Here is a 21,015-nt window from a genome sequence, read left to right on the forward strand (position 1 = left end):
TCTGATCCATTCACTGTAACAAGGGCAGCCCTGATGAGGAGAAAGCTCTCATGCTTTGATCAAGCCTACTTCAAATATTTTCATTGAAGTCCAAATCCAAGCCTAAGCATCAATTCTCTGAGATTTATTCCATATTGAAAACTAGTAAATATTACAAATGAAACATTTGTTAGTAAGGGAACTAGAGTCCCACAGATCTATGTGTAACACTTACCTTTCTCAGAAAGAATTTCGGGAGCTACATAAGTCGGGGTCCCACACACAGTAAATATAGGTCTCACCACATGCTTTGCAAGTCCAAAATCAGCCAATTTCAAGGTAGTAGATTTGTCCTCATTTCGTTGAACCTGTAAGAAACCAAAATCCCCAAACCACCACCAAAATTGTGATTAGAACAAAGAAGAGATACTAATGAAACAACAGGCTTGCAAGGTCAAGATAAGCAAACGATAAACCTATGTGGGATTACAGCTTAGCCCAACACTGACAAAGCTAACTTGACCTCAATGACAAGGGCTCACATTTTCAATTAGGGAACCAATGAGTTAGATTTACTATGCCGTCCAATATGGTAGCACCATATTGTCAAAAGTGGCTACTTAAATTTATTGATTAAAATTAAATTAAAAATTTAGCTTCTCAGCTGCATTAGGCACATTTCAAGTACTCAAAAGCCACTTGTGGCTTGTGGCTACTGTATTGGGAAACACAGATAGACACACTTCCACTGTTGCAGAAAGGGCTATTAGGCAGCATTGAGTTAGAACAAGGATCAAGGATACTTTGAGCACAGTCTAGCTTTCATGAGCATTAGAAAATGGCTCTGGGCAATGCAAAGGCTGGGCAGACGTGAAAAAGAAAGGAAAAAGACTGGGAATGAAAATGAAGAAGTATGGGGCAGGGATGGGGGGAGGTGGGGATGGTTAATTGGTACAAAAAGAATAGTTAGAAAGAATGAATAAGACCTATTATTTGATAGCAAAACAGGGTGACTATAGTCAATGATAATTTAATTGTACATTTTAAAATAACTAAAAGGGTATAACTGGATTGTTTGTATTAGGTTGGTGCAAAAGTAATCACACAAGGATAAATGCTTGAGAGGATGAATACCCCATTCTCCATGATGTAATGATTATGCATTGCATGCCTGTATCAAAACATCTCATGTACCCCAAAAATACATGCACCTAGCATGTACCTTGATATGGTTTGGCTGTGTCCCCACTCAAATCTCATCTTGAAGTGTAACTCCCACAATTCCCACATGTTGTTGGGGGAATCCGGTGGGAAGTAACTGAATCACGGGTGTGGGTCTTTCCCATGCTGTTCTCATGAGAGCGAATCGGTCTCCCGAGATCTGACAGTTTTAAAAATGGGAGTTTGCCTGCACAAGCTCTCTCTTTGCCTGATGCTATCCATGTAAGACATGACTTGCTCCTCCTTGCCTTCCACCACTATTGTAGGAAGGCCTCCCTACCATGTGGAACCATAAGTCCATTAAACCTCTTTTTCTTCCTGGTCTCGGGTACAACTTTATCAGCATCATGAAAACGGACTAATACAGTAAACTGGCACCAGTAGAGTGGGGCACTGCTGAAAAGATACCCAAAAATATGAAAGTGACTTTGGAACTGGGTAACAGGCAGAGATTGGAACAGTTTGGAGGGCTCAGAAGATAAAAAAATGTGGGAAAGTTTGTAACTTCCTAGAGACTTGTTGAATGGCTTTGCCCAAAATGCTGATAGTGATATGGACAATAAAGTCCAGACTGAGGTGGTCTCAGATGGAAATCAGGAACCTGTTGGGAACTGGAGCAAAGGTGACTCTTGTTACATTTTAGCAAAGAGACTGGTGGCATTTTGCCCCTGCTCTAGAGATTTATGGAACTCTGAACTTGAGAGAGATGATTTAGGATATCTGGTGGAAATTTCTAAGCAGTAAAGCATTCAAGAGGTGACTTGGGTGCTGTTAAAGTCATTCAGTTTTATAAGGGAAACAGAGCATAAAAGTTTGGAAAATTTGCAGCCTGACAATGCAATAGAAAAAGAAAATCCCATTTTCTGAGGATAAATTAAAGCTGGCTGCACAAATTTGCCTAAGTAATGAGGACCTGAATGTTAATCCCCAAGACAATGAGGAAAACGTCTCCCGGGCATGTCAGAGGTCTTCATAGCACCCCATCCTATCACAGGCCCAGAGACCTACAAGTAAAAAGTGGTTTTGTGGGCTGGCCCCAGGATCCCCATGCTGTGAGCAGCCTAGGGACTCGGTGCCCTGCATCCCAGCCACTCCAGCCATGGCTGAAAGGGGCAAACATAAAGCTCAGGTTGTGGCTTCAGAGGATGCAAGTCTTGGTCACTTCCATGTGTTGGTGAGCCTGCCAGTGCACGGAAGTCAAGAATTGGGGTTTGGGAACCTCCGCCTGGATTTCAGAGGATGTATGGAAATGCCTGGATGTCCAGGCAAAAGTTTGCTGCAGGGGTGGGGCTCTCATGGAAACCCTCTGCTAGGGCAGTGCAGAAGGGAAATGTGGGGTCGGATCCCCCAAACAGAGTCCTTACTGGGGCACTACCTAATGGAATCTTGAGAAGAGGGCCACTGTCTCCAGATCTCAGAATGGTAGACCAATGACAGCTTGTACCATGTGCCCGGAAAAGCCACAGACTCTCAATGCCAGCCTGTGAAAGAAGCCAGGAGAGAGGCTGTACTCTGCAAAACCACAGAAGCGGAGCTGCCCAAGACCATGGGAATCCACCTCTTGCATTAATTAGCATGACCTGGATGTTTGACCCAGAGTCAAAAGAGATCATTTTGGAGCTTTATGATTTGACTGCCCTGCTAGATTTCAGACTTGCATGGGGCCTGTAGCACCTTTGTTTTGGCAAATTTCTCCCAGTTGAAATGGCTGTATTTACTCAATACCTGTACCCCAGCTGTATCTAGGAAGTAACTAAGTTGCTTTTGATTCTACAGGCTCATAGGTGGAAGGGACTTTACTTGTCTTGGATGAGACTTTGGACTGTGCACTCTTAAGTTAATGCTGAAATGAGTTAAGACTTTGGGGAACAGTTGAGACGTGATTGGTTCTGAAATGTGAGGACATGAGATTTGGGAGGGGCCAGAGTGGAATATGGTTTGACTGTGTCCCCACCCAAATCTCATCTTAAATTATAACTCCCACGATCCCCACATGTTGTGGGAGGAACCCAGTAGGAGGTAATTGAATCATGGGGGCAGGTCTTTCCTGTACTGTTCTCATGATAGTGAATCAGTCTTATGAGATCTGACAGTTTTAAAAATGGGAGTTTCCCTGCACAAGCTTTCTATTTGCCTGCTGCCATCCATGTAAAATGTGACTTGCTCCTCCTTGCCTTCCACCATGATTGTGGGAAGGCTTCCCCAGCCATATGGAACCATAAGTCCATTAAACCTCTTTTTCTTCCCAGTCTCAGGTATCAATTTATTAGCAGCATAAAAACAGACTAATACATACCCACAAAAATTAAAAATTACAAAAAATGAAGAAGTAGACCAATAAGCAGGAGAGAGATGTTAAATACAGGCCCTCATTGGGCGAGGTGAGGGATTAAGAATCAAACAGGTCAGGAGTCTTTGAGCAATTCCAGCTCCAAGACTTGCAGCTGAATGGCCTTGGACAAATTTCTTTACTCATCTGAGTCTCTGTTTTCTCATTTGTTTAAAAAAAAGGGGGGTGGGGTAGGTGCAGTGGCTCACACTTGTAATCCCAGCTCTTTGGGAGGCCAAGGTGGAAGGATCACTTGAGTCCAGGAGTTCAAGACCAGCTTGGGCAACACGAGGAGACCCCATCTCTACAAATAGTAAAAGTATTAGCCAGGCGTGGTGATGCATGCATGTGGTCCCAGCTACGTGGGAGGTTGAGATAGGAGGATCACTTGAGCCTGGGAAGTTGAGGCTGCAGTGTGCCATGATTATACCACTGCACTCCAGCCTCAGCAACAGAGCAAGACCCTGTCTCAAAATAAAAGAGGGAAGAATGGGAGTGACAGTTTCCAGCAAATAGGCTTATGTCATGAGTTTCATTCAATGTCTGCAATCTGCCTAGCAAAGTATTAGCTCTAGAGTGACCAAAAGGCGCAGTTTGACTTCCACCAGGTTTTAGAAAAGGGTAGAATTGGTCAATTTTTAAAATAGAGAAAAGGCACACTCACCTTCATTCTGAATGAATACAGAATCTGAAATGCTCCCTCCTTTTTCCCCTTCAAAACTTATCCCACCTGTCTCATTCCTTCAAACAAGTCCAGGTGACTGACTTTCTCATCTCTGGTAAGCCAATTCCCATTGCCAAGTTAGTATGTTCTGTCCTCCTTCCCCAACAAGTGATTTGATATAAGATTATGACTGTTAGGAAAAAGCTGGACCTTAACCTAAAAGAAACTAATCTCAAGAGGTAAGTGTGGCAAGTATTTAGGTCACTATGCTGGAAAATAAAACTAAATTTCACAGGAAAAAACTAAACATGAGGGCGCAAACCCAGCATATCTCGCAGCAAGTAAAAGATGCATCAGTGCCCCTGCCTGAAAGAAGTTTTCCAGTTTGAGGGAAGGTTAAACAATCAGACACAATTCAATACTCCAGCATCCTTCCAGACTATCTGGTACCTGCACACATAAGGTCCAAGGGTAACTGCCCTGTTTCTCGTGGTAGAAGGTGATTGCTCAGACGAAGGTGAACTAAGCAGTTAGTTAGACCACTGTGTGAAAACTTACTAGAATTTGGGCAATCTTATCCAAGCAAGAGACTCATTAGTGCCACCACAGCTATAGGAGACACTATCAACTTGTCTGCAGGCATACGCCCTCACATCTCTCCTGGAACTGGGGCAAAGGCTCCTACCAGTGCCTGGACAGGTGGGCAGTAGGGGAACTCTGCCTCTCCCTGGGACCCATCACAGCCATGGGCAACACCTAGAATGGCAGGGTGGAGCCGCCTTTCCCCTGTCTCTCCAGACCAGAATAAATTCTCCACACTTGCTTTGGTTTCTGTCAGTGAGCTTACGTCTCCATAAGCAGCATGTGTCTTAATTACTGAGCCCAAGTCACCACCAGACAATCTAATCAATGTCTCCATAATTAACCTCACCAAATGGAAAGTCATAAATTTAGAACTAAAATGAAATTCTGCTTGGTCTGCATATAGAAACTGACATAGCCCAAAAGGAGACAACAGGGTAATTACCAGAATAATTTAAGAAAACCTTGTTTGGAAGGGAAGGAAAACAAAATAATGTGATACCTAGAATGACCAGATGGATCATATGCATTAATCATAGTTGCTGGGTGACTGCTGGAAAAATATGTCTTTCACAAATATTTATAAATTAGCAGCATTAAAAGCATTTGGCTGACTGGCCGGGCATGGTGGCTCATGTAATCCCAGTACTTTGGGAGGCTTAGGCAGGTGGATCACTTGAGGTCAGGAGTTTGAGACCAGCCTGGCCAACATGGTGAAAGCCCATCTCTACTAAAAATACAAAAAGAAATTAGCTGGGCATGGTGGTGGGCACCTGTAATCCCAGCTACTATGGAGGCTGACTCAGAAGAATCACTTGAACCCCGGAGATGGAGGTTGCAGTGAGCTGAGGTCGAGCCACTGCACTCTAGCCTGGGTGAAAGGATGAAGCTCTGTCTTAAAAATAAACAAATTAGTTTTAAAAATAAATTAATTAAATAAAGCTTTCAGCTGACTTAGTACACCAGAGTAACAAGTGTGTTCCTATTGTGAAATAAATGAAACATTACCTTCCTCGTGGAAGCCCCCAATTCCAAAACCTGGCTCCACTGAGCTTGTAGCAGATTAAACGTTTTGGAAACTCACATTTTACTTTGAAAAGTTATTATGTTAACTATCCAGAGACTGAATGATATATTTTCAAAATGCCAAATCTGTTTTTAGAGTATGATATGGATCTATGTGAGATATATTATGCCTCTTCTAGTTTCTTCCTGCTATAGCGTTTCTCTTTCAGTCTCAGGATCATCCCCTGAGTATCAACAATTGCATAAGCAGAACCGGGGGGACGGTTAAGATCAGTGGCGCCACTTGTCCCTTCCAGAAAGTGGCCCCAGGTGGCCCGATGTCTTTAGTTCTTCTGTCTCCAGCTTCTACTGTCAAGAGTTATTTAATATTCTTCAGTGTTGTCATTTATTTCCTCTACCTAAGCAGCTTAATTACTTTTAAGGTCGCACACTGTCTGCAAGTTTTTTGGCTTATTTTTGCAACAAGCACCTCACATATTTGGCTTCAGAACAGTTCCTATCTTAAACCTTGAAATTAAATGAGTGATGTTGTCCTAGAATAATTCTTCCCAGAATCTGTGGGACATCTGATACCATCAAACCCAAACCTCCACCCAAGCAAAAAACGTGTCTCAAACATCCTCCCACCAGACTATCGTTCATGTCTGAATGAAATCTCAAAATGGAAAAGACTCCACAACTCCATGCTGTAGTTCATCCCATTTATGGCACACTTAGCTTGTGAGGAGATTCACCCCTATGTTGATTCAGAATTCCTTTCCCATTCATGTTTTCTAAATCTGCGCTCTCCAGTGATGCTGAATAAGAACACATCCCTCCAAAGATGGGAAGCAAATACCGTGATCCCCAGCTTGCCTTTGGCTTCTCCAAGCTAGCCTCTGTGATGATTAATTTTAGATGACAACTTGACTGGATTAAGGAATACCTAGTACTGGTAAAGCATCATTGAGTGGGGGTCGGGGTCGGGGCAGTGTCTGTTAGGTATTTCCAGAGGAGATTGGTGTGTGAGTCCAGGTGGACCAAGTGCAGAAGATCTGCCCTCAATATGGATGAGAGCAGCATCCAGCCAGCTGGGGCCTGGATAGAACAAAAGCAGGGAAAAGGCAATTGGTGTCTCTGTCTCTCTCTCTGTACCCCCTTCTCCCCCTCCTCCTGGGACATCAGAACTGTAGGCTTTCTAGCCTTTGGGCTCCAAGACTTATACCAGTAACCCCTGGGTTCTCAGGCCTTCAGACTTAGACTGAGCCATGCTACTGGTATCCCAGGGTCTCCAGCTTGTGGACAGCCAGTCATGGGACTTCTCAGTCTCCATAATCATGTGAGCCAAGTCCCCTAATAAATCCCCTCTCATACATCCCTATAAACACAAATCCTATTGGTTCTGTCTCTCTAGAGAACTCTGGCTAATACAACAACCAAGGATACTCTAGTGAATCCTTACAGGACCTGGTGTCCTGGTCACCCTCCCTCACTCATCCCTTTTCCCAGTGCAGCCCCTGGACCCTGGACCAGCACCATCAGCATCTCCTGTGAGCTTCTTACAGCTCTCAGCTGCCCCAGAGCCCCTGAACCAGAATCTGCATTTCCTCACAACCTCAGAGAGATCTGTGCACACGGTAAAGTTCTGGATGGCCCCCATGTCATTGATGCCTTTCTTAACCAAGAATGTCCAGCACCAAATGCCACACAGCAGGTGTGATTTGATCAGAGCAGAGGACCTCGGGACTCTCGGTTGACCAGGCACTCAGGTGGTCATCAAGACAGCCAAAGACCCCATCAAATGACGCACTTCAATGTCCCTGCCTGAGAAAACCTTTCAGGGCTTTCCTGGGTTGTGTGGTGGGGGCGCACAAAAGCCCCCTTTGAACACATCTCACTTTGCCCTCACCCTACATCTCCCTGTATCTATTTTGCAGCCTACCTAAACTTGCTGCTCTAGGCCATGTTCCTGCTGGGGGCTCATTTTCGGTTGTTCTCTAACTGAAAGTGTGTAAGAGATTACTTTACATGACACTGTAATGACTGTTATCTGCCTGCATCTCTCACCCTTTTCCAGCCACATCAAAGTGTCATGCTTGGAATCCAAGTGATCTACATTATTTACATAGGCATTCACATAACATCTGGATAATCTCAAAGCTTCAAGAAGAATCTTAATTTTTCTCAACAATTTGCCCTCTCCTTCAACGGTACCTCAATTTAAATGTGATCTTGCAATTCTCATCTCTGAACAGAAGATGGCAGCAGAGTCCAGCCCAAACAACAAGTGGCTCCCTTAAGGATTAAGACATGGATAAAGTTTATTTATCTTTGCCACCTTCTTACTTGATCCATCATGGTTTCTCGTACTTTTTCCCTCCAAGGTCCATTTTCAACTGGCTGTGAAGAATGAAATGATCTTAGAAACCAATTCACATTAAAATGCCAATACCTAAAATCCGTTTATATTTCAACGACAGCAAAATATACCATAATACAGGCTGGGTGCAGTGGCTCAGTCCTGTAATTCCAGCACTTTGGAAGGCCAAGGCAGGTGGATCACTTGAGTCCAGGAGTTTGAAGTGAGCCTAGGCAACATGGCGAAACCTCATCTCTACAAAAAATGCCAAAATATTAGCCAGGTGTGGTGGCTCATACCTGTGGTCCCAGCTACTTGGGAGGCTAAGGTGGGAGGAGTCTGGAAGGCGGAGGTTGCAGTGAGTTGAGATCACACCCCTGCACTCCAGCCTGGGTGACAGAGTGAGACTGTCTCAAAATATATATACATACACCATAAATAACACTTTTATATGTGTGTGTGTGTGTGTATATATATATATGTGTGTATATATATATACACACACACAAAAAAATATATATATATATATACACACACACAAAAAAAAATAACACCCTTGTGTATATATCTACACAAAAAAAATACAACCCTTATTTTCTCTACATCCCTCTTTAGCTACTGTTCCATATCTATGATCCCCTTCGTGCGTGCGCACACACACACACACCCTTGAAAGAGGTGTCTATACACACTGTCTACATATATATGTGTATATATTTATATATAGATATATACACAAACACATAAACATACCATAATACAAAAGTATGACTGAAAAAAAAATCAGTGAGGAAAAAGTCTTCCCTAGGACTTGTCACATGGCATGCTCACAAAATGCTTTTGGTGTCTGTTATTGCATCCGCTTATTTCTACTTAATTAAAATCCCATGTTCATTCAACAAATATTTACACACCTACCATCTGCTAGGCACTGTTTGCAATATTAAGAATAAAGTATTGAATGAAGCAGATAAAGTTATTTTTCTTATGAAGCCTCCTTTCTATTAATGAACAATATTCAAATAAATATGTAATGTCAGGCAGTGATAAGCGTTTTGAAAAAGTAAAAGTGGGATAAGGGCTGCATTGTCTAGTACAGTATCCACTAAGTACACATGGCTATTGATTTTTACATGAAACTTAAAATGCAGTTCCTTAGACAGGAGGAACTGCCCATGTGGCTACAGGCCACCACATTGGGCTGTGGAGATACAGGAAATCTGTATCTCCATCATCACAGAAAATTCTACTGGCAATGCTGGCACAGACAGTGGCAGGGTTTTTTTTTTTTTTAATAAAGTAGTTAAGGAAGGACTCACTGAGGAAGTAACATCTGAATGAAGGCAGGGGTGAGCCATATTAAGATGTGAGGAGCAAGTTTTCAGGTAGAAGAAACAGTAAATGCGAAGGCTGATGGACATGCATGATTTGATGTAGCAAGCAGGGGCAGGAGCAGGGCGAGTGAGGAGCTAGGTGGCTGGAGAGTGGCTTTCAGAGGAAGACGGAGTCCACATCATATAAGACCTTCCAGGCCATGGAAATGACCTTGGCTTGTATTCTGAATGTGAATGTGAAGGGAAGCTAATGGCAGCTCTGAGCATAGAAGTCACTGTGATGCACTGTCTTTTTAACCCAATGTCTGGTCAGAGGTGGCCAGCCCAGCTGATGAAGGACTTTGGACTGTAGGTGTTTTCTGAACTTGATAGCCTCATATTTCACAGCACACTTTACTTCACCACCTAGTCATCCAATCGGATGATCATCTCAAATTCAACATGCTGGAAACCCTCGACTTTGCTTCTCTCCCACAGTTCCCCAACTCAGAGAATGGCTCCATCATCACATAAAGATGCTCAACTTCAAAAAAACACAACCCTTATTTTCTCTGCATCCCTCTTTAGCAACTGTCCCATATCTATGATCTCCTTCGTGAGTGCACACACACACACACACACGCACACACCCTTGAAAGAGGCGTCTCTACACACTGTCTACAGTATTCCACCTTCCATTCTATCCTAACTCAGTCAGACTCTCATCATCATAACTACACAGAAACCACCCTCCTCCATTAGAAAAATGGGGCTGCGACTGATCCAGCTTCAGGTCAGAAACATCTGTCACCCTTGAGTCTTCTCTTTCCTCATCCACCGCATTCAATCCACTCACAAGTCTTGTCTTTACCCTTAGGATGACCACTTCTCCCCATCTGTACTGCAGTCCCCAAGACCAAGCCACCATCATCTCTTGCTGGGACCATGGCAGCGGACTCCTCACTCCTTCTTTTCTCCCTCCCCTCACATAACCCCTAACATGTGCAACTTCCACAAGAAGATGAACCAGAACCTGAGGGTTTCCGTTGCAATTAGACAACTAGACCTTAGATCTCAGAAACTTGAAGAGATTTACTGAGTTGTTTCCTCAGCTTAAGACCATTTTCCAAATGCCCTTAAAGAGGTTTAAGAAACTTAATCTTAGATCTTCAAATGACTCACAAGAATATACTCTTTTAGAGAGGTGATAACATACATGAACACACGGATTAAGTGGACTAAAGGAAGGTGCTGTTATTTTCCTTTACCAAATGACCAGATCTTCAGGCCTCCTTGATGAAATGAGGTCACAGTTTTAGAAGATATCCACTCAGTTGATAAATAGGAATCATACTTTAAAATTGTCTTTGTTGTTGATAACTTACTGCAGACAGTAACTTATTAGACACCTATCCTTTCAGGTGGATGTTTCAAAAGGAACTTACAGAGGAAAGAAAACCTCAATCCTCAAGATGACCCAGTACCTAGAATTTTGAAGACTATGAGAAATTTCCTGTAACCTCTGCCTATGTGGCCAAACCCTGGAAATACATAAGTTCACTGAGTGTACAAATACTATTATTGTCCTGGAAATTGCTGAAATGGATACTGAGAGTCTGTCTTACCAATGTAAACCTACAGTCATAACTGCAATGATTTCTGACAAGAATATACCCCGCAGTTCTCTAGAGTTCAATCTCTTATGTAACAGTATTCTCAATGACCAATCAAAATGGGCCAATGACCTAAAGACTTGTGTCACTGTACTTTTTCTTTGGTAATTTCATGTTATTACTGAAATTAATATTTCTTTATTTTATTAAGTAGAGCTTAAGTATACTTCACAGTTGTTGCTAGTTTTTTTTAAATGTGATTGGGGTATAAATGCATTCATGAATACTTGGACTATTAATGAGAAGCTAAGGGAAAGGAGATTGAAACTGAAGCTGGTAGAAGAGAAATCTTGCTGATCAAGGAGAATTATGCATTGCAGAACCAGTGACTACCACAGCAATAATCAGTGAGTCCTTCTTATATATCAGAGTAGAAGGGAAAAAGAACTTACAGAATTCAGACCAAGAAAATGATTGAACAGGTTCATTGTAAAGGGAGGATGAGCGGGAAGTGTGGTTGGCTACTTTTTATCCTTCTAGATTTTCCCTGCCACCTTTAGGGACACCAGTCACTGCCCTGTCCTAGTCATATTCACCAGTAAATATATAGACAAGCCTGTTTCTTCCTAGAACCAGCAGGAGACCAAAAAGAGGGTACAACCTTTGTCCTTGACCTAGCTGAGACCTGTTCCCACTATCCCCACCACCATCTCTCCTGGATTTCGGGGATCTCTGCTCCCAGCACTCCAGGGCTATACCAGCTAGTCTGGGGGCAGTAGCAGAATTAGAGACATGAGCACCCTATATGCTAGTGGAGGTGTAGCAGCATGCCCACCCTACTCATTCCCTTCCACTCTATTTCCAGGCAGGAACACATCCTTCTCTTCCCCTTATTCTGGAAGAAATTTTCTCAAATGAGAAAATGCTCATGTCTGACACCTCCTCAGTCTCTTTCCCCATCCCGCTCACCCAGCTTTCTTTGCTGAATACAATCTCTCAGCCATCAGCTATAAATAACCTGGCCTGTGCCCTTCCACCGTGTGTGTGAGCTGGTCTAATCATCATCACTATTCCAGCTCCTGTTTGCTTCCCCACTTCCTTCCACAGAGCCCAGCCAACACCACCCAGCATATTCCAACTCCTCCTAGGAGCACACACTGGCAGAAGCAGCAATTAACACTGGTATTTCTGCAAGCTGGAAATTCTTATAATTAAAACTTCTTTTGTAAGATCTCAGGAGTCTAAATAACCCTAAGGGAAGAAGAGCACCATCATCTTATCAGGAAATGTGATCAGTAGAAATAGATAAACTCAGTAACGTAGGCCTAAAGTTTTACTCTAGGGCCCAATTATCAGATATAAATATTTCTGTTGATTAAAACATGATAAGCTTGCTATATTCATGAGGAGCTTTTAGCACATATAGATAGTCTCTAAAAGCAGCAACACTTGCAATCAGCCGTGTAATCAAAAGTTAGTTCTGACGTAATCACTTCCCAAAGCTTAACAAAGACAGGTCTTAGCAGACACAGCAGCCATCCATTAAAGGCAGAAACAATTAGTTTGACAATATAAAGCTCAACACAAGTGCAAAACACTAAATTAAAGGCAATTGAAGAACACCAACTTATGGACAGTAGTCACCAATGTGATATTTATTAGTATTTTAAATCTTAGAAGGCCAAACAAATTTGCAATGTAATTATATCAGCAGCTTTAGAGATGACACCTTGCTAAACCCAGATGAGTCAACTGTCAATCCAACATTATCTCTATCTCTTTCTGAAAAACCAAAAAGCGCTGACATCAGATAGCATTTAGACTTCTGACATAACAATATGTTAAACTTTACTCACCCAGAAAAAGGATAAACATGTTTTATAAATGTGCCAGACCTGTCCATTTTGATAAATGCAAGCTGACAAATTATCCACAGGAAAACAAATATATTAACCTATTCCACATAAGATGGCTCAAATATGTAGCTTTCTACAGTTTCTGAAGAAGCCATAACAGCACAAAAAAGATTTTTTATTTGAAATATATGTATATAGGCTTTCTTCAAAATCAGAAAAAAGAAAGAGTCTACATATCAATTGGGATCAATTCCAATAAACAAAAACTCATGCATTTAGAATGAAAAAAATTACACCACTTTGTAGTCTGTCTTCTCTCTCTCTCTCTCTCTCTCTCTCACACACACACACACACATACATACACAATTCCATTGCCTGCCCCCGAGCACTAAAACATGCATGTACTGGCATTTAAACCATGAAGAACTACCCAGAGGCAAGTAGCTTGTCCATATTAAACATATTCCTTGCTGTTTTCCTACTTCCTTAAACCACCCTCCATGTGATCTATAACAGTGCTGACTTTCTCCATCTCAAAAAGAGCTGATAAACCCCTCCACATAAATGAGAGCTTCTATTGCCCAAGAGATGGGTCGACTCAACTGACTGGTGCCAGGATCTTGTTAGAAAATGCAAACTAAGCTAACTCTCTCCAAAAGACAGTGATCTCATTCCACATAGCTGAGAACTTGTTTAACTGTTACAATGCTATAGTAGGCACATGTCTGAAATGTTCAGCTCAGGGGACCTCCTTAGGCCTCGAAAGGGATCTCTCCTGCTTAGGCTATTCAGTGAAAGAAGCAGAGACTTGTTAAAGAACACTGCTCTGTTGCAATTCCAAAGTGTCCATAATAAAGAGCATACAGTACATTGCACATAGAAGAGATCAGGGCTCAGACCCAAAAGACAGGAACAATCAAAAAGCGAGTAAAGAAAGGACAAGGACATCCAGCTAATGCAAAAAATGAAATTGTTCAAAGAGAGTAATTCAGACCACTCATCCAACCAGTCAAATTGCTTCTGTAATTCTATGAGTTACAAAAACACAAAAACAAGGTTGCTCGACTTAGTGGTCAACGTAGACCTAATTTCACCGGATAATTAGTTTGACTCAGTGTTTCACCTGCTTGTGAGAGCAGTTTACAGACAGGCAAATGCACTGGGATGGTGTCTCCAGGCTGAGTCTACAGCCATGGAAACTAAAGAAAATAGCATAAATCCCTTCCCCCCAGGGGACCTTCCCAGCTCCTCGCCAAAATATGGCCCATCAAAATCACTGTGTCCATTCACTATTGCTTTATCCGCAGTGATGTGACTTTGAATGCTTACTCATGAGACTCACCTTGATATCAGGGTTGTTTTTAATGTAATAATAGTGATAGTCTCTGCCACTGATGGAGTTCTTGCTGCTTCCCAGGCAGCATGGTATGGCCTTTAGGCATTCATACAACTAATACGTATTAAATGTCGACCAAGTGACAGAACTGTTCTGGGTTTGAGAGCACAATCTGAATGAAACAAAGTCCATGGTGTCTTAGAACTTTCTCTCCAATAAGAGGAGGGAGACAGAAAGGTAAATATAGATTCTATCAAGTGGTGATCAGGGCTATAAAGAAGAAAGCGGGTGAACATGCCAGAGGGTGACAGTGTCATCATGACAAAGACCTCCTGGCACACACTTGTACTCAAACACATTAATATACCGACTCATTGCAATAAGCGAGAACACACACGGTTGGGATTTGGGAATCAAAGTAAGAGAGTGTTTAAAGGACTCATGACAATATGTGGGCTGTGTTAGATGATTTGGGGGAGGATTCGTGAAAGCAGGGTTTTGCTCTGGGCTGGATAGTGTCAGCACGTGGGGGTAATTCTACAATCAGGTATCTTAATAATTCTTACATGAAGGTAGGAAGGATGAAGCAATGCACTCAGTCACTCACAGCAGCCACAAAGGGGACACGTGACCTTATTTGTGGTTTGGACAATATTCTTATTTTTATCTGCTTTTGGACATCAGCATAAAGGGGTTTTGCTTTTGTCTTGATCCATTATGGTCACAGAGTGGCCTTATCTGATGTTGTGATCTGTGAAATTGCTTATGCTCAACAGGAGAATGGCATAGCTGAGATAAGAGTGTCAGGCCAGCTCCCAGCTGTCAGGGGCTGTTTTTCTTTTTCCCATACTCAAACTGCAGGCAACCTTCCAAAATAGGCACTATTACCGTTTCTCTTTTACAAAATGATGAAACTAAGGTCCAGCAAGATAAAGGGCTTATCTTAGAGCAAGCAACTAAGAAAGCCAGGATTCAAACCCAAGTTATCTGACTCCAGAGCCAGCCTCATCAGCACTCCTTACACAGACCCTTACAGTACTGCACCTTTTGAGCTGCTCAGCAAAGCAATTATCTTCAAAAAGACCAAAGTGGCATCTCAGTGGGAGGGTGGATGATGCACACAAAGCCTCAAGTGGAAGCTGCCACCAGTAGGCATCCCAGTACCTAAGTACCAAGAAATTAAGTTCACGTGGTCATTATCAAGACAAACACATTTTTCTCCCAGAGATGAGGAGACATTTTCCATTTTATTTAAATTGGAAGGTTTCTTTTTCCATAAGTTAATCAAAACTAATTTATCTCAGCAACTTATGACCTATAACCATAGCTTTAAATACTGGAACAGTATGTTGTAATAACATAAAAGTAAAGTTCTAGTGTGTAAAGGTGACAGAGTATAAAGCAATTGATACCAATTTTATCCCATATTCTAAAAACACCCTCTCCCATATCATCCAAAGTCAAGGCTTACCAAAAGGTTTTCCGGCTTGAGGTCCCGGTGGACAATGCTCTTGTCGTGCATGTGGACGAGGGCCTTGCATAAGTCCATGATCATGAGGGCCGCATCAGGCTCCGGGAACTTCACACTTTCTATGATGGCGTCAAAAAGGTCTCCTCCCTGCACGTACTCCAGGATCAGGTAGATTTCCGTGTCTGTTTCATAGACTTCATGCAATTTCACGATGTTGGGGTGAGAGAGGCTCTGGATGATCAAGATCTCACTGTCCACCATGTCCTCCTTGCCCTTGAGTCTGGACTTGTCAATGATCTTCATCGCATAGGCCTGCCTGGTCTCGCGGTGCCTGCACTCCTTCACGACAGCAAAGTTCCCGTCCCCAATGACGCGGCCAGTTTCATAATGCTTCTCCACATTGGCGGCAATGATGCCCATGGGTCGCGGCTTCCGACCGCTGGGCCGCTCTGGCTTGTTCTCTTCTGGCCTCGTCTTGGGCTCCTTTTCTAGCTTTGCAGGTTGGTCATCTCTGAGAGTTGTCTTTCTGCCTCCAGACATACATGGCTTTTTCTCCTTCTCTGCCTCCTTCTCTTCTCCTCGGGTCCTGGGGAGCTTCTCAAAGCCCGCCTGATGCTCTCTCAGGAGCCAGCCACCATGCTTGCTCCTGCTCATGGGCCTGGTGTCTTTCTTCACCTCCCTCAGCCCTTCCTCTGTGACAGGAAGAACTTCCGCAAGTTCCTTCTTGGACTTGGCTGCTCCCTGAGCATGGCTTTCTTGATCCTCTGGGCCTCTGTCCTCTTTCTTGTCCGTGCTCTTGCTGGGTCTCCTCAGCTCTTGAGTGGGATTCCTGGTGCTGCTCCTGTGGCTGTCACCCTTCCACCCTTCCTCCCCACCTGCAGGATTTGCCTCGGGAGACCTCCTGCAGCTTCTGGTCCTCACCAGCTTCTCCACCTCATACATTGGGCCCTTCCCCATATCCAGCTCACTGGTCCCCAGAGAAAGCCTCTCGCGCTCCAGGCTCTGCTGAAGCTCCCTCTCTCTCTTGCACTTCTCACATCTGATAATTTCACCCGAGGTCTTTTCAATCTCCACCCCGAGATGCTTCTCTCCCCTTGCGTGCCTCTCTTCTAGAGTGGCTTCCCTGGGCAGCTTGCTACTGGGTTCCGGCTCCCGTTTCCCCCTCCCCCACTTCTTCTGGGTCCTTGCTCTGTCATCTAGTGAAAGCTCTTCGGGGATCTTCCCCTGGTGCCTCATGGCTGCCTTGCATCCTGCAACCTCGCTGCAGCTTTTGGGGGTCTCGGTCTCCCCACAGCGGTGGTCTCCTTTCAGAGCCTTGCTAAACAGCCTGCTCCTCAGCCTTGGAGAAGGGATACGGCTGTGCTGGGCCAGTGTCAGGGCCCGGGCTTTGTTGGGGTACAATTCTTCTACAGCCACCTGAATGCTCTTCAGTGTCAGTGGTTCTTTGCCCATAGCTATGAAAGCATCCCCTTCCCTGAAGAAATCAGAGACGCTCCTGATTTCCCTGCCCTTGAGGTTAAACAGTTTCCTCACACGGTCATTCTTCCATCTGGGAGAGCCCAGGGCTTCTGAGATGTCAGCTAAGAGCTGCTCGAATGTCTGCACTGATCGCCTGTTGAGGAGCAGGGTGATCTTTCGGGGGCGCTGCCCACCCAGCTTCACCACGGTCACGACCCTGGGCTTCAGCGGGCTGTTCTCAGGATGTGCCGAGTGAAGGCCATTCCGAGGGCAGAACAAGGGCACGACGGGGCCACGCGGCCCCAGGAATGGTTTCTCCAGATTCCCTCGGCTGGCAGGCAGCCAGGAGCCTTGCAGCTTCCGCTCTGTGATTCTCGAGCTTAAATATTTTAGAGAATGGTCACATAGGCCTTGCTGTCCTGCAACAGGAAAAGGACAACAGAGTGTTAGTTAAGATGGGTTCAGAGAGCCCTCAGCCTTCACCGAAACTTTATTAAAGATGACTGATTCTAGTATTACAGTTTATAAGTGTGGTTCCCGAGAGTCTTAGAAATGACGGAGCCTTTATACTTAGGTCTAATTCCCAGTCTCCGCTACACCAAGAGTGCAGAACAGAGTCAGCGTCGGGCCTGCAGTGATTCCTGTAGGCCTCATAGAGGCCCCCAGGATGGGCCACACCTCGGGAGCTGATACAGTTTGGCTCTATGTCCCCACCCAAATCTCATCTTGAATTGTACTCCCATAATTCCCATATATTGTGGGAGAGACCCGATGGGAGACAATTGACTCATGGGGGCAGTTTCCCCCATACTGTTCTCATGGTAGTGAATAAGTCTCAGGAGATCTGATGGTTACATCAGGGGTTTCTGCTTTTGCGTCTTCCTCATTCTCTCTTTGCCTGCTGCCATCCATGTAAGGTGGGACTTGCCCTTCCTTGCCTTCCGCCATGATTGTGAGGCTTCCCCAGCCATGTGGAACTAACTGTGAGTCCAAGAAAACCTTTCTCTGTAAATTGCCCAGTCTCAGGTATGTCTTTATCAGCAGCATGAAAACGGGCTAATACAGGAGCCCTCTCAAGGTGAGGGCTGACTCTGTAAACACAACTCCAGCTACCCCAAAGTGAACTGACCTTCAAGGATCTACAACAGAGATAAAAAGGGCCAGTTGTGCTGCCCATGAAACACCAACAAGAGGAACATTCTAGAACTTTGAAAGGCCAGGTTTGCTGCCCATGAAATACCAACAAGAGGCAGGAACATTCCAGAACTTTGAAAAACCCAATCTTACCCATCTCCGTGCCAAGAACAGTTTTTTTTCAGCTTGATTTTGAACTCACTCAAGGTTGAGTAGTATGCGAAGAGGTTATGGTCACAGGGTTTAAGACAGATCTGGATTTTAATCCCGGCACGGACACAGACTACTTGTGCGAACTTGGGCAAATTATTTGTATTTCAATTTTTTTTTTCATTTATAAAGTAAGAATGCTACACCTCTCTCCCAGGGTTTTTGTGAAGAATAAATGATCAAATTACAACTTACCTAAGAGAGTGTCTGACACATGGTAAGGACACAATAGTTGCTAGTTATTAACACCATCCTTATGATTTTAATATCTATTTTATATTATAATTTCACTTTATTAGTAGTATAATCTATCAATAAGGTAGAAGTCTACTGTGCACAGCTTCACCTGGCATCACAAGAACTCATGGGCCAACATGATATGGTAGTTATTTCTTAAAGCTCTGACTGAGATCCACTTGCATTAGAGTTAGTATAGGAAAATTGAAGGAGGTTTCAATCTAGGTGTAAAAATTTCCTTGTCCAGATGGCTTTCCCTCTTCTTATAAAAAAAGTAAAGAAACCAAGGTTCAGAGCTTAAATAATGAGAATGTACATGAATAAAACAAGACTTTTGTATTTCCTGATTGACTATGCCCAGCCAGAGTAAAGCAGCTGAGGCAGGAGTGGTTTAATTTCCTCAGTTTCTATCCAGGTCAGGAAAAGAAATTGGAAAAGAACAGAATGTGTCACTCAGTTGAGCCACAAGGGTGGGATGACAATTATTAAAGTTACCCTACAGGACCTATATGTCATATCCTACATGGAAGAATCTGCTGTTTATGCTTTCTTTAAAAAGAAATTTAAGATAATCATTTATAAGTGTACTTGAATCAACTGTAGCAGAAACTCCAGTTGTGCCAGGATGGGATTTTGGCCCAGCAAATCTACACAGAATGTTTTTTGTTTTTTAATTATAATGTACAATCTGTTCTGAGATGATTTCCATCTAGATGCAGGTGTCAGATGAGATGACAAGGTAGCGGCTGATACTGATCTTCCCACACGCCACAAATTTATGAGCTTAACAATCACATTTATAGTTAAACTGTATATGGACATCTGTTATCCCCTTTCTTCTCACAGCCTCTTTAATTAATCTGCCTCCATTTTTGTCTGAGATAGCCGATGTTGAGAGAAAGAAAGAGAGCTACAGAAGGAATACTAGCTTGTATTTCCTGCATTGGGGAACCGAGGAAGGGTGTCAAGGAAGGTGACCGTCAAACTCATGTGCACAAAAGGGCTGGTGTTCTTGTTGGTTTTTCTTATGTGCTTCACACACAGTAGGATCCTTGATACATACTGTCAGACTAAGTAAATGAAGTCCTGATTATTTTCTCAGAAGACTCAGTATAGGGACAGAGAAAGAGATTTTAGCCTATATCCTGGACAGAGCTTTTTCCAAGCAGATGTGGGAAAAGCATAGGGAGGCCCAAAGGATCAACTACTGGCTGTGGTCACAAGAGGGCAGACCTACCAGGAAAACCTAGAGGCATAAAGAGGATGTAATGAAATCCAATGAAGTACCAGGAGAATGAGCAACCAAGAGTGCTAGGAAGAGAAGATTTGAGTTGGGCTTTCAACCCCTGAAGAGGTGGAGGCCACCCAGTACATAGCAAAGGAACCAAGACATAGGGCTGGACCAGTTGTCCACATGGCCACTGAGGTCAGTACAGATGAAGGTAAGACTCAACATGGAGATGAAGACACTGGTAACATGGAGAAATGAATGGCCAGCCACTATATGACAGTGGCAAAGCAAGGGTGTATATTGTATCACCGGATGATATAAGCCTCAGCTAAGGAAAGGTGTTATAGGAGGGAAGAAAAGTAATAGTTTTGAAGCAGACCTGGGGAGCTAAATTCTGAGCTCTACCTTCAAAATCTATAGTCCCTGGAAAGGAAGAATTATCCATTGCAGGGAAGAAATAGGAGAGGGATCCTCAGGGGAGAACCAATAGGACAAAGGAACATTCAGTTAATACCTTAAGGATGTTTGAACATTTAGCATAGAATGGGGTTCAGGAGAGCCCCTGAACCCTCCTAAAAGGTCCAAGATGGGATGTCAGGGAGGCATAAAGCAGTGCTCATGGAACAGGACTGACAGTAATGGGCTTTATGTATTGAGTGTTGACATAGAGTGACAGAGAGGCCAAATTACAATAGGACCAGTAGGCTCAAGTTCCCAAACATTGGAATTACAGAGTCTGAGTGTGGTAATGGATGACTTGGCACAATGGTACCCAGAGCTGGGTAGGGAGAAGAGGGGATGTGCTCTCTGGGATTTCTGTGCTCAGTCAATCTCAGCAGACCGTAACTCAAAGCTTGCCCTGATCCCTAGTGGTTAAGAGAGCAACCTGGGAACACCCCATCCCTGAACAAAGAATGGGCTCCATAAGAGCAGCCTCCACCCCAGGGCATGTTGCAAAAGGATGTAAAGAGAGAACAGCTCAGCCTCCACCACACCAGCATCAGATATGCTCATTC

The 21,015-nt window shown here is 43.6% G+C and overlaps 1 protein-coding gene across 1 annotated transcript in view; it reads right to left on the reverse strand.

Moving 5' to 3' along the window:
* The window catches only part of DCLK3 (doublecortin like kinase 3), a 49,215-nt gene that overhangs the window by 6,472 nt on the left and 21,728 nt on the right, over nucleotides 1–21,015 (reverse strand). Inside the window, exons 2-3 of the mRNA XM_045386502.3 lie at nucleotides 15,730–17,606; nucleotides 215–347 (exon numbers count right to left, since the gene is read on the reverse strand). Coding sequence (XP_045242437.1) covers nucleotides 215–347; nucleotides 15,730–17,606 — 2,010 coding nt within the window. The remainder of the gene's footprint in view (nucleotides 1–214; nucleotides 348–15,729; nucleotides 17,607–21,015) is intronic.

Source organism: Macaca fascicularis, chromosome 2, assembly GCF_037993035.2.
Source record: "Macaca fascicularis isolate 582-1 chromosome 2, T2T-MFA8v1.1".
Lineage (NCBI taxonomy): Eukaryota > Metazoa > Chordata > Mammalia > Primates > Cercopithecidae > Macaca > Macaca fascicularis.